Source organism: Buteo buteo, chromosome 5 (genome assembly GCF_964188355.1).
Source record: "Buteo buteo chromosome 5, bButBut1.hap1.1, whole genome shotgun sequence".
NCBI lineage: Eukaryota > Metazoa > Chordata > Aves > Accipitriformes > Accipitridae > Buteo > Buteo buteo.
In genome coordinates, this window is record NC_134175.1 from 6,329,737 (window position 1) to 6,343,315 (window position 13,579).

Genomic DNA, 13,579 nt, shown 5'->3' on the forward strand with positions numbered 1-13,579 from the left:
TACTGTCAAGGTCCTCAGTGGGTATAAACTGGTCTAAATCCGTCAGATTCACTGGCAATACACTGACCACACTGATCTACACCATGAGACCTGGTAATTGTGGTCTCATATGGAGTTGAGGTGGTTGCTGACTATGAGAAATATCTCTCATCAAGCTCAGCTGGATGATGTATTGTGGTATGTTGATAGAGCAGGTGACTGCAGGGAGACAAGTCCAGCAAGATCTCTGCATCTCCTCTTGTAAGGCATGAGGTTTGGCCAGTCCATTTCTGTTCTTGCTTGTCAAATGTGCTAGTTCTGCATTTCCATTACATCATCATCCACAGCAAATATTTGATTTCAGTGAGACGTGAAATGAAAGGAAACTACATCTCCTTCCTGGCTCAGGGTGGGCTGGATGCGAGCTGGAGTAAAGGAGATGGCGAGAGAGCTGAAGAAGCAGCTCTCAGTTTGTGGATGAAGTGGCATGAATATGTATGAGACTGTAATTGGCTCCCACACGTAACCAAGGTGCCTGAAGGCCCAGGCGTCCTGGCTAATTGTTGTAGACAATTAATAACTTAGATTCTACTAATTCCATATCATGCTGTGCAACTCATTACAGGAGCAGAGAGTGAGATTCTCTGCAAAAGCTGCTTGGAGATAGGGGGTGTTTGGGGATCCAGGCTCAGGGGCAGAGAAGGTCACAAGTGGGGTGGCACCATTCTGGGCTCAAACAGCAACAAAGAGTCATTGTAAATCACAGCCACAGCAGAAGACGGGGACACTCAGTCTGTCTGTCAGCCTTTGGCTGAGTTCTGGAGTCACAGTGAGGAAGAGCTCTCACCCTCTTGCACCTCCCTGAAAACAGGAGCTGGATAATGAGTCTATGGGATTAGTAAAGCACAGAGCAGATCAAACCTCATCCTTGTCCTGTGACCCAGCTTACACATAGACCTTTCTTGTGATGATCTGAATCCCATAAGTCAAAAACATAATTAGACTCCATTGTGTCCCACCCACAGGGGTCTCCTGCTAACTGGATGACTAGTGGCGACTTCCTGAAGCCCACTTGAGGCTTTCACGATAACCTGCCACTAAAACCAAGTCTTCTTGAGAGAAAACACTAGAAATTGTATGAAGGGGATGTGCAAGCTACGCAGTTTGCCCTCCATTGCAGGGCCTGGAATAGGTGCGGACAGCGTATGTGGGAGGACTCATGCTGGCATAAGAAATGCCTCCCTGCATGCCCTGGGGAAAGCTGGTATCACTCTCAAGCCAGACTGTTTTATAAGTAGTCTGAGCAGTGATGGACCCTGGTTTTCAGAGTCTAATAAAGCTCACTTTTGCTGGGTTTAATGCACTTGACAGAGTAGCATTCATCAAAAGCAAACAGCATCTGAGAGAGTGCAGCTCCCTGGTGCTTGAGCACCCAGGAAATGGATGGTGCGGCCAAGCCAAGATTTTGCAGGCAGCATAGAGCACATTACATCTGGAAGCAACTGATTTTTTATGGTGTTCCAACAAGCTCCTCCATTAACTAACTCTCCCTTCTCCTTTCTCCAGCATTCATGTACTTGGGCTTGCTGGGGTTTTAACTGCACAACTTCAGTGACTTTCTGTCTCCTATTCCTATTTTAACTTTCTCCTTTTTCTTTCTATTAAAATTTTTTCTGGAGTTTCATGCTACACATAAGAAAGTTACTCCTCTGCAACTTTTCTATCCATTTTGCACAAATTCTGTAGCAGTGATTAGAGGTACCAGTCCTATGCTGTAGTTTTCCTCTTGTGTTGTACCATTTTTAATCCCCTCACCTGTCGTCTCCACTCTTTTTTCTCTTTTGTCTATTCTCCTTCCTGTACCCACATATTCCCCTGCTTTTTCACTTTTCTTCCTGCTCTTTTGGACAGACTGACCATAGCAGAAGTGGTTCTGCAAGACCACAGTCCTATCTCTGTGGGCTGAAATGGGCTCAGTGTCCCACAGATTGATGCCTGGGCTTGGATTACAAGGGGGATCCTGGGAGGGATCCTGGGGGCAGGGTCATGTGAGCTACATTGGATGGTTATAGAGATCTAAATAACTACAATTCTAAAATGTAACTGCAGGGAAAAATGGGAAATAATTATAAATGAGTGAATGTAACAGACTGCTGATGGGCACTGGTGGAACTTTAATCTCTGGGCCTTATGAAAATAAACATATCCATGCCACCCACCAGCTCTGGCCATTCTCATTGCTTTACCATCTGTTGCAGGATGGCTGGGTGGACAAAATTTCCATAATTTGCAGAATGTCCTCATGCGAAGCGCAGTAGGAAGGTTGCTGATAGTTTCTGGTCTTCTGGCTCTGAGGAGACAAAGCTGGGCTTTCACTATAGTGAGGAGATCCAGACTACTTCATGCATAACTCTTTCTCTTTTGAGTGTCAGAACTTGCAGACCTTTTCCAGAATTTTATGAAACTCTCCTCATTTTTCCCCAGGGACAATGAATTTCCAAAACATCCCACAGACTGCAACTTCAACAAAACAATCCTCTGCCAACACCTGAGGCAGTCTGGGAAGCAAAATAAACAAGTAAAACCCAAGCCACACACACTACTTTAGCTTAATGCAAATAAATCACATAAGTATTAAGTTCAGTTCTAAATCTCTCTCTCCATCTTCCTGTCTTTCATGCTGTCTGTTTCTTGCCCAAGAATATTTTATCAATCCACCAATCTGGGTTTATGTACAGTTTAGCTTTTTCCAATGGCTATGTTTTGTCTGTCTGCTTCCCTGCTTATGCTTCTCACTTTACCATTATACCAATAACACCGTGTTGGTAAATAGGGCCATGCCACCAAAAGCAACTGCAAAAGATATTTCTCCAGCCTCACCTTCCAAGGGACACTTTTCTCCATTTTGAGGGCCCAGGGGCTCTGTTGCAGTGATCGTTCTAGTTCTCAGCTATAGCCTCCGCTGGAGGTCACCGCTTCCACGCCAGAGGCAGCACAGCTGGATCTGTCCCCGCACTGCCCTGGCTGCAGTTCACAGCCTTCCATATGGACATAAGCCCACTGACTGTGGTCTGAAGGGCTCTGATGAGTGATGTGGAGCCACCACAACAGGCAGAGCTGTCCTGTCAGAGCCTGATGCCACCCTCTTTGGCAAAAGGCAATCCACATCTCCTGTCTGCCTGGGCTTCGTGCTCAGACACACGTGTGGCCCCTTTTCTTGCTCTCTCAGAGAAAACCAGACCAGTCGTTAGCTTCCTCACCCACAGGGTAGAACAGCCTTTCTCCCACATCAGCAGTTCTAGCAGGCTGATGTTCAGGTGGAAGTGTCTGCACAAAGAAAAATACCAAGCTTCACTGAGAATAGGTGGAGGGTTTCAATTGCACTCCCTGTTTGCTCAGGGTATGAAAACAGCGCAAGCTTTTATTCTGTTTCATCATCTAAGGCAGGATGCCTTTCTTGGCTAGGTGGAAGGACCCAGAGATGAAAGGAACACTTAGCTGCTTAGCTTCCCAATATATAAATAGGTGTTACTGAGATAACTCTGTGTGCGTTATTTTAGAGGAGGGACAAAAGATTTATTTGCCAAGCGGATACCATATAGAACTCCATACTACTGGGTGTTTGAATAGACAGATAGTGAGTCATATGCTCCATTGCTAGGAGCTGGCTTACCTTTCTGAGATCAAAATGGAACGGGATTGATTTATAGCAGTTATGAATTTGGTCCATGTTTCCCTCCCACAGTTAATTTTTTTCCACGGTGGTAACATTAACAGGAAAAATACTTGATATAAATGTGTGGAATTTGAATGACATCTTCTCTGGCATTAATCATTAGGCTAGAATGTGTCCTGCATTTGTTACGTGCCCACTAGAGCATTTCCCACATATTGTTCGTGATGATTTGCACCAGGAGAGGAAGGTTTGATTTTGAGGAAATCCTTTTGCTTGCTAGGAATTTTGGACCTAGAACATTCCTAGGAATTTTCTGTTTTCTAGGAATTTTTTGCTTTCTAGTAATTTTCTGACCCATAATCACTTCTGTAAGCTCTCCTGGTTCTCCAGTAGTTGAAGAGATTGGTAACATTTCCTGATGTTTCCAAAGTGGTAGTGGGTATGCTGCCTTGTTTCAGCATGTGAATGGGTTAGATTTCTTGTCCTCCTCCTTTTTTTCTGATTCTTATTCTGTTCTGCCTTCCTGGAACAGGCATTTCTCTCACCTGATGCTCAGAAGCACTTTTATACTGCCACTGCCTATATACAAAATCTTCTGATTGTCCCCACTGCATAGTTGGTGGGGAAGGACTAAGAAAGGATGCTTTGCTTAAGCATATTTTAATTTTATTACTTCAAAAAGTAATATCTGAAACCCCAAATATTTCAGTTTACATGAATACATTTTAGTTCCAGACAGTGCCTCTTAAAGATTTGTGTTTCCAGTGAAGAGCTGAAATTTTCTGCTGGTACAGTAGAGCATTTTTTGAGAAGCTCTTTATTCCTATTTACCTATTTGGAAACAAATGACCAGGTTTGAAAAGCTTTGAGCACCCACAAATTCTGTTACAGGTAATGGGAGCTTCAGGTCTGATGCTTAGGGGTTTAAATATAGGTTTGAAAACCTACCTTTTGGCATCTGGATTTGAACATCTTGGCTTTTTATTATTGGAATGCCCTGACTTTTCACCAGTGTGACTGCTTCTCCTTGTGGTATATTCCTCCTTTGGGATCGTGCCTTCATCACAGAGATAATTTCTGAAATGCATCAGGACACAGAAGGCTCTGAGTGATTTCTGTCTGTGACACACAGCAGCTGAGAGGACCTGAGACTTCTGCTACATGAAGGTCAGGCAGCTGCTAGGGCATTGCTGTCAGTGAAAATGCAGTTGAAGAGCTCAGTTAACAGCTCTCCTTCCGTGGTGTTGGGGGGGCTCAGGGGACTGGTAATGGAATATGGCACTCTTTGCCTCTGCTTTACCAGTTAATATTCTCTCTGGTGAGTAATAAGTGAAGGCTAGTGCCAGCTGACTGTGATTTTTGGCCTCTTTGATGTGACCTTGTAGAGTGAACTTAGTTTCTAAATGCCAGATTCAGCAGCCTTCCTTCAGTGCTGTACATGGGAGAGAGCGTTGCTGTATGCAGTGGGAGGAGGTATGTGCAGGCTGTGGGTGGCAGAGTACAGCTTTGAAGGGGCAAGTTTAGAAATCACCAATTTGCCCTTCCGAGTTCGCTAACGCTGGGGTCTAAGCGTGGTGAAGGCAGCTGATAACAAGAGGTAACCATGGACAAATAAATGGAACCCCAAACCCCTCCCATCGCCAGGCTGTACAGAAGGGAGCAGAAGGTTAGAGGAAAGCCAAGGCAGAGATAACCAGAGTGACTTATACAAGATCCCAGAGTGGATCCTGGGGGTCCACGAATAGAGGAATAGAGGGGTCCTCTGGACTGTGATGTGCCTTAGACCATCCCCCCTCTTTATAGATTCTTATTGTTTATATCATTAATGATTTGAAGAAAATCTATCTGTAGTAGAAGTTCACTTATGTCTCCCCTTCTATGTTCAACTCCTACTCTGATCTCTGTGGTAGAGTCTATTTAGGGACTGCTCTTTGACTAGAGGGCAGGTAAAATGGTATTAGATGCTCTACAGGTGGATGTGGAAAAGAAGAGTTGAATAATGCAGAGGGGCTTCTACAGACTCTGAGGCTCAAGGAGGGGACCAGCTCTATAGAAAAACACAAGGGAGACATAAGGCCAAAGATGAACCATGGAATAGGAATAGCAATAGGAATAGGAATAGCAATAAGAATAGGAAAAGGAATAGGAAAGGTTGAGCAGCATCTGCTAGAGGAAGACCATTAAGAACAGGGCAATACTATCCCAGTTCATCAGTCCCTGCAGGGAGAGAGCTGCTACGTTTGTTCTGCTGACTTCCACCTCAGAGCGACCTATAATGTAGAACCTCACCAGGAGGCACAGAAACGGCCTTATCTCTCCCCCCTCCCCTATGTCCTCTGATCAGAACACTGAAATAGAGGAAAGAATGTCTTGTTCAAGGTCGCATAGTGAGTCAGTGGCAGAGCTAGCTGGGGACAAGCCTCAGGGCTTCTTGAGTCCCTGGCCTGCATCCACTGTGCATTCACTGGCATGAAGCAGCTCTGCAAATCCCGCATTCATTACAATACAATAAGGCTTTGCTGTATGGGTCTTTTTTTTTTTTTTTTACAATGTCTCTCAAAAACCCAAGACTGATTTGCATTTTAAAACCACCAGTTACAGCTCAGGAAAATGCTATTCAGTAGTTCCCGGAGCTCAGGAGTAAAGATTCTCTCTCAGTTGTTCTCTCCCAGTTCTTTTGCCTAAAATATATTTTTGTCCAAATTGCACAATACTTATTGCTAATGTTTATGTCATGAATATTCATGACATCCTGGGGCTTCAAGACTCTAGTGGAAAGGCGAGCACAGGAGGCATGGCAGCCCTGATACTCCTACAATCCATACGTACCGGGTAGAGACGTCAGGGTGAGAAGGCTTGTTTGGTTAGGATGTGAGCTGTGGGATACTAATGCAGCCTGGAAGCCTTTGGGGAATGCTGGTGAAACTCCATTAAACAGTGCAGTGAAGGCCTTTTGAACAAACAACTTCCATAAAACCATTAGCTTCACTTAATTGCAAGGAAAAGGCCCCACACGCAGCAGGGGTTTAGAATACACTCTGTCTCTCTTTACATCTGTTTCTTTTTCTCAGGCAATCTGCAGATGGGCCTCCCTTTTCCAGAGAGCTTCAGGACTGGGACTCTTCCTGCCTTCAAAAGCGTAGGACTGTACCTGTCAGCAGTGGCGATTTAGGTTTCCATGTGCAAATTTATGCTGTTGCTTGAATGCAAAAAAGCCTATCCCTACCATGCTGTCCTGTGCCCCTGTGCCCAAAACAGAGGCAGCTGCCTGCAGGCAGCGAGGGCCTGCAGCTGCACTCTGCCTGAGCCAGAGCGGGCTCCAGCATTGAGCTGCTGTGCGCGCAGGGCTGGGTCACGCTTCCCTTTCGCTGATGTGGCTGAAGGCTTCCAGGCTCACTGCTGTTCAGATGGTGCCATCTGGCTCTCATGAAATATATGAGAAATGTTATCCAATAAAAGAGGGGGCTGGCTGGCTGTGTGCCTTCACCTCTGTGCTCTTTGGGGAAGCGATTGTTTCTGCATCTGGGAAATGTTTAACATAATTTTTGAGTACTAGTGTTGCCTGAGTAAGAAATAATGGGCTGGCAGTTTGAATTCAGGCCTGAGTCAATGGTAACTAGAAGCTATTTTGCTTGATCAGGTCAGGACTGAGGTTTATAAATACATGGCACATAGAAATAGCTTGTGATGTGGCTTTGTTAGTTTTGTGGACAGATAGGAAATATCCCTTTCCTTGATGTTCCATCAAGCAGGATGTTTGGGTTAGGAAAGATAAGGAGAAAAGGTCTAAGTCCTCTGACATGAAGACAGAAGGAAACAAAGAGCACAACTTAAAAAAGGCTGAGGGATGTTTCTAAACAGAGTATTTTGTCCCCACTCCCCATTCTTTTCCTCTGAAAATATGCTTTATCTACAGCTCAGCATCCTTTAGGGATTGCCCCCAGGACCTGAGGTGTATTGGCTGTATCTGCAGATTCTCCTGGAACACTTAGCTGGCAGCTGATGAAACAGAACCTCTCTGGCTTTGGGGGCTATTGCCCTTTTGTCCTGGGTTTCTCCATTATTTTCTCTCCACTTTATTAAGCTTACTGGTGTATTCAAACAGCCTTGCTTTGAGCCCTGGCTGACAGTAAGCACTTGGAGAAAGCTGCTGAAATAGGAAAAGTCTGAACTCCCAGGGCCTGATTCTGTTCTCAGCTGCATCACCATAAACCCCACTGACTCATAAGCACTTACTCTGCAGTGACGTTTGTGTAGCTGAGATCAGGCCCACAGACATAAGCCCACTCCTTTTTCATGCACCCACAATCTTGCACTCGCTCATGCACAGTGTCACTCTTCGATCCAGATGCTTCTCTCAAACAGCCAAGCACACACATTCGTTCATGCAAACACTGGTAGCCTTGTCCCTGCACTCCAGGGACATGCTGGCAGACTCTGCATGCAGTCATGCGTACGCACTCCCATGTATGCATTTCACCTTCCCGAGCCTGGCTCCCAAGCCAGTAATGGTGTTTAATAGAAGTTCAGTGCTCAGTTGTTACCCAGCCCTCTCTGCTGTATGGCTTGCTGTCTGGTACAAACTTGAAAGCCTTTCAGGCAATCAGGCAGTAATAGACCTTGTGGAAGCTGAAAGTCCCCTAGATAAAATTTATAAGGCCTAAGAGAGCCTGCCTGGCATTATTTAACGCTTTAGTAATGAGCACCTGAACAGGAAAGATTGCTTGGGTAGTTTTATTCTGCATAGATGAGCAGTCAGAATTTCAAAGAGGGGCCATAAATATAAGCAAGCAGAATGGCCGATGGTGCCTGATTTGGGTGTGGAAGGCAGTCGTGCTGAGGCTGTGAGAAGGTTAGAGAGCATGAAAAAAGGGGAAGATGTTTTCCTTCAGCTTCCCAACTCAGAAAGGCATCCTTTAGCCAGAAGTGGCTTTAAGTGCAGTAGCAATCCTTTTCTATGCCTGCTTGTGACTCTGTGCCTCTGTGCATGTGGCCAGGCATTTGTGAATATGCAGCTTGCTAACAAAGACTGCAGTACAGTGCTAATGTCTCTTGGTGTCACGCGTGTGTTTGTGTACCTGCGTGGTTAATGAGGACAACAGCAGTGTGCAGCACCTCAGTCTGTGTGCTGTTTGCCGGTGCACGTGTGGGGTTAATAGAAGCCACAAATAATGCTAATTCTTTGCAGACACATTTGCATTGTTAGTGGAGTCTGCAATAAAGCACCAAAGCCTTTGTGTACGGGTATGTGCAAGTAATGTAGGTACAGTTTGATACAGCTTGTGTTTATGTGCACAGATAGTGCTGCTTATGTAGACGGTTCTAACCTGTGTCTGAGTAAAATATGTTCAGTGTTGCTGATTTTAACTAGTAATGAACTATTTATTCATTTTGGCAACACATGCTGTTTTGTTGAACACTTCTGTGAGGCCTGAGGGAGGGAAATGATAGCAGTCAGAAGCTGATGCTCTCTGAGCACAGAGAGGCATTGAAGGAAATGTTAAGCCAGGTATGAAGATTTCCACTGTGCACCATCCTCCCCCTCCCATCCCCAAATATTTGAAATTTTTTATTTCCTTCCAATGCAGAATGAAAAGAGACTGAAATCACAGAAGTTGCCATAGAGCAGGACTGTCAACCCCCCCAGTCACCCCTTCCCACCCAGGTGAGTACTCCATTACAGGGCTTTTCAAGTGCTGTGCAGACCCCTGTGTGTTCATGGAGTGATATTTAACAGATGAAGGCAGCAGTCCAAGTGTCTCTGTATTAACAGGGAAAGGCATATTCTTCATCTATACATTGTAAGTGCTAAGGGCTACTGTAGCTCTGTGGCGTGTGTGTGCCAAAGGAAGGCGTCATGTGTGTTTGTGCTATCAGACAACCATGTACAAGTTTTAAAAGCTAAAGCTGTCAAGTTGATGTACCTCTGCGTGTGGAGAGGAGATGGGTACGGTTTGTCCGTGGGCAGGTGTGTCAGCATCACTTTGCTTCTGTTTGCCCGTGTGTGCATCGCAGGACTTGGTGCACTGCATGCTTGTCTGAAGAGGGGAGCAGGGGGCCGACGATGGGCTCACACGTGTGTGCCTGTCTGTGCCTGGAGGGCTGTCGGAAACGCTGCCGAGGAGAATCGTGTTATTGTCTGAGCGCTGGTACCCAGCGCTGACTGATAACTCCCTGCAGTTTGCTGGGCTCTGCTCTGTGATTGATTGAGCGCTGTCCCTCACATCAGCGTGGGCTCTGCTCGCAGCACCGGCAAAGTTAGAAAAAGCAATTTTTCCCTTTACTGTACACTTGCAGTTTTCAACAAAATTGCTAACCCCTCACCATCACCTTCTCTGCAGAAACCTCCATCACTGGCAGAAAAGCGCAAAGCTGGTTGAATGCAATTTTACTTCAGAAGCCTCATTAAATTTGCATTCCTTGGAGCCCCACAAGGAAGACGATGGTCTGGCTTTGTCTGCCTGGCTTCCTATTCACTTTGGGTGATGCATCAGAAAGAGCACGATGCCTCTGACACAGCCGCCTGCCTGGAGACAGACTCAGGTGATGGGCCTATTTCACTGTACTGCTCTCTATTTGTTATTGATTTGACAAATCTATCTAAAAACTGGGGTGAGGGCTTTTTTTCCTAGGCACCATCAACACTCAAATAAGCAACAATATTGGGCAAACCATGCTTAGGTCACCTCTGTAATGTAGCCTGATTAAAAGCCATTCCCATCAGGTAGTTGTTCAGCAATTTACTGACATAATCCTGCTCTCGCAGGAGTCCACATTGTAGTACAGGTCACCCCAGTAAACAGACCAAGGATATGGGGAATGCTGTTGTCTCCCTGCCTCCAAACCGGGAGTGAGTCACAGAAGAGTGCACAATAAATAAATGCAAGACTGCTATATCCACCACAGTCATTAGAGACCTTCTGTCAACACTAAGTGAAGCCCCTGTACTCAGGGATGTCTTTATCATACACAGGACTCCTCTGACTCCTGAAAGCCAAGGCAAGGGTCTGTGGTCAGGTTAGATGACCAGCTGTGCAGAATGCCTAGCTGGGTAAGCATGAATATAAAAAAAGATTTTCTCTACCACCCGAGTTAATAAGCCTTGCCACCTCTCATTTAATGATTCCTACTTAATTTAAGGATTGTTGCTGCATACCTCTGCCACCGAATGCATATAGATGTCTCCTATATGGAGCATTTATCTGGCGGTGAGAGTACCAGCAAGGAAAGAGAGTACCAGCAAGGAAACCAGACGAGTCCTTCCCAGACCCCTGGCTCTTAACACGGGGTGGACCTGCAGCACCGGCCAGTTGCTGCAAAAGTTTCTAGCAGTTTCTGTTCCAAGATCCGCCTGGTACCGGGGTAGTGGTAGTGCCTACTCTGCCAGGGCCGGATTCCCACCACCCTGTCCGGAGCTTAGGGTATTCCCTTCACTCTTCAGACGGCAACCTGTAAAACCAAAGGCTCCCTCTGAGGGCGGGCAAGGCAATATCCCGGGACGGGCCCGCATCCCCGGCGGGCTCCAACTGCACCCCTCAGCTCCTGACCTCGGCGGCCTCTCCCGTTACCTGCCCTCTCGGCTACGGAGTTGCACGGGCAGGGCACGCACCGGGGACCGTTCGTTCCCAAGCGCCCTGTGCCGCCCCCCCCCCCCGCGCCCGCCCCACGCCCGAGGGAGGCGGCCGCGCTTCCTCTCGGGGCCGGGCCCCTCGGCGGGGCTGCCTTCCCGGGGCTGCCTTCCCGGGGCTGCCTTCCCGCCGCCGCCGCCGCACCGGGAACCGGCGCGGGCGGGGGCCGCTCACGGGGCAGGGTTTATAGCGCGGCCGCAGAGCTGCCCGCAGCCCGGCGGGGCGGCGGCGGCAGCGGCAGCAGCAGCGGCGGCGGCGGCGGTGGCCGCGCCCGGAGCTCCGCACCGCTCCGCGGCGCAGCGGCGGGGGCTTAGCGGCCGCCCGCCCGCCCCTCCGCCCCCGGGGGCCGGCGGGCCGTGCTAGTAGTCGGCCGCGGCGCACGGTGGAGCGGCATTAAAAGGCGGCGGCGGATCGCCGCTCTGGCAGCCGGTGGTGGAGCTGGGTGAGGGCTGCGGTGGACCGGGACCGGTACACGGCCGCTGCTGGGCGGGGGGACGCGGTGCTGCAGGGCGGGCATCCCATATCGCGGCTACCCGGCTCTGCTCCCCCGGCATCGTTGCGAGCCCACGGCTGCTGCCGCCCGGTCGGGCGGAGGTGAGTGCTGCGCTCCGCTCCGCGAAGCGGCCCCGGGAGGAGGTCGGGGGCGGTGGGGGGGGGCCGTGGGGTACAGCCATCTCCTGCTGTACCGTCACCTCGCTGCCTGCTGTCAGCCCCCAGGCGCTCGGCTCTGCCTGTGAAGGTCGCCCGGGGGGGGTAGGTCGGGCTCCCGGGTCCCGCTGTGGCAGGCGGTGGTAAGAGGAGAGCATAGCTTGCAATCGCTCCCCTTTCCCTTTGCTCCTCAGTTTACTTTTTTTTTTAAGCCCTCCACCCCCTCACCCCCCCCCCTTTTTTTTTTTCTGCAAATACAACAGATAAATCCCTCAGTTGTGTGTTTAGCCAAGTCTCCTTGGAAGCTCTGGAGAGTTCATGAATATGCACAGAGGAGAGCGTTTCCCGGGGAGGTTGCCTCTATAATAAGCTGATTGAACTGTGCCTGCAGCAGGGTTGTTCTCCTGGGGGAAAAGTTGGGCGCTAGAACTGAGCAGCTTTGTGTCCCCGACTTCACGGAGGGTTGGCCTGCCTCCCTGAGTAGGAGATGAGCCAGCAGAGGCGTTCTCCGTGCTCAGGGATGTTAGCAGGTCCGGCCAGGCAGGATCCTCATCTCTGATAGCAGCTGGTGTCAGATGTTTGTCTAGAAGATGGAAAGAGAATCATGTATCTGGCACGTGTAAGGTAGCCTTCCTGTTTTATACTGGCTTGTGTAGAAATTGGCTTTTCCTGCCTAAAAACCCCGGGTCACTTAGTAAGGGCGTTAGATTGCTTAGCAACAGTCCCAGCTGCAGCCCAGTCCTAGGTCCTTACTGGTCCAGGTGGTCTCCAAAGACATGCCAGCAAAACAGCCTGTGTCCTGGAGAAAAAGAACTCTTTCATGTTTTTTCGTGTTTGGTGATGTGATGACCAAACCCAAAGAGTTGGGCTGGCTGCCACTGCCCAGGTGTTTGAAAGCACTTGAGAAGGGTGGGAGCTGCTGGGAGCTGAGTATAACTGAAAACCTCTGGGACAGATGGAGTAAGATGAAAAGTGGCAGGTCCCTCAGGCATGTGTAGGACCTTGCGTCTGCCTCGCTGCTGCATCCTGTGTTACTTGCATTTTTGTTTTGTGCACAGGCACAGCGGTGTGCTGGTTAGCAACCTTAGCTTATGCAATTATTAGGATAGGATTTTGACAGATGTGGTGAGTCTGTTAGGGTTTAATGTAATATGCAGGCAAGTAAGTTCCTTTAAAACAAGGCTGATGCATGCCCTCTTCTGCAGCTGCAAGACATGGCTCAGGTTAAGTGGGATGAGGACTTGTGTATTGGAAGAGAAGTAATTTTACAATTCAAATGACAGAATAAACACACAGACTTTTTGCTCACAAAGCCACATGCTGATACACATAAAATCTGCTACCGTAAAAGCTCAATTTTTAAAAGAATTTTCCCATGAAAATTTGGGTGAGCTTTTGAAACTAGCTTTCTATTCTCATTCTTTTACTAACTTTGCTCGGGGACAATATTTTTCCCCCTTCCTCCCCAACAACCTTGTGAAGTGTTGATAAAGATACTATCCACAGCATCAGCTTCCTTTGATTGCTCTTTTAGGCTATGTGTCTAGATGGAAACCTAGCAACACAATAACTGTATTGAAGGGAGATGTTTCAATAGCTCCACTTCTTTTATCACACTGGATGCATCTTCAGAGGTTAGACTCATTAA

The 13,579-nt window shown here is 48.0% G+C and overlaps 2 protein-coding genes across 7 annotated transcripts in view; both read left to right on the forward strand.

Moving 5' to 3' along the window:
• The window catches only part of UBIAD1 (UbiA prenyltransferase domain containing 1), a 103,694-nt gene extending 94,382 nt beyond the window's left edge, over positions 1-9,312 (forward strand). Inside the window, exons 5-6 of one of the 2 annotated variants that reach the window (XM_075027416.1) lie at positions 6,727-6,827; positions 9,244-9,272. In XM_075027416.1, coding sequence (XP_074883517.1) covers positions 6,727-6,798 — 72 coding nt within the window. In that variant the 3' untranslated portion in view covers positions 6,799-6,827; positions 9,244-9,272. Of the gene's footprint in view, positions 1-6,726; positions 6,828-9,243 lie in introns of both variants that reach the window. The other variant, XR_012650351.1, reaches the window with a different exon arrangement.
• The window catches only part of DISP3 (dispatched RND transporter family member 3), a 45,880-nt gene continuing 41,289 nt past the window's right edge, over positions 8,989-13,579 (forward strand). For 3 of the 5 annotated variants that reach the window (XM_075027408.1, XM_075027412.1, XM_075027409.1), the window contains exons 1-3: positions 8,989-9,164; positions 9,244-9,320; positions 9,997-10,198. In XM_075027408.1, coding sequence (XP_074883509.1) covers positions 10,160-10,198 — 39 coding nt within the window. In that variant the 5' untranslated portion in view covers positions 8,989-9,164; positions 9,244-9,320; positions 9,997-10,159. Of the gene's footprint in view, positions 9,165-9,243; positions 9,321-9,996; positions 10,199-11,680; positions 11,878-13,579 lie in introns of those variants that run through there. The other 2 variants (XM_075027411.1, XM_075027413.1) reach the window with 2 other exon arrangements.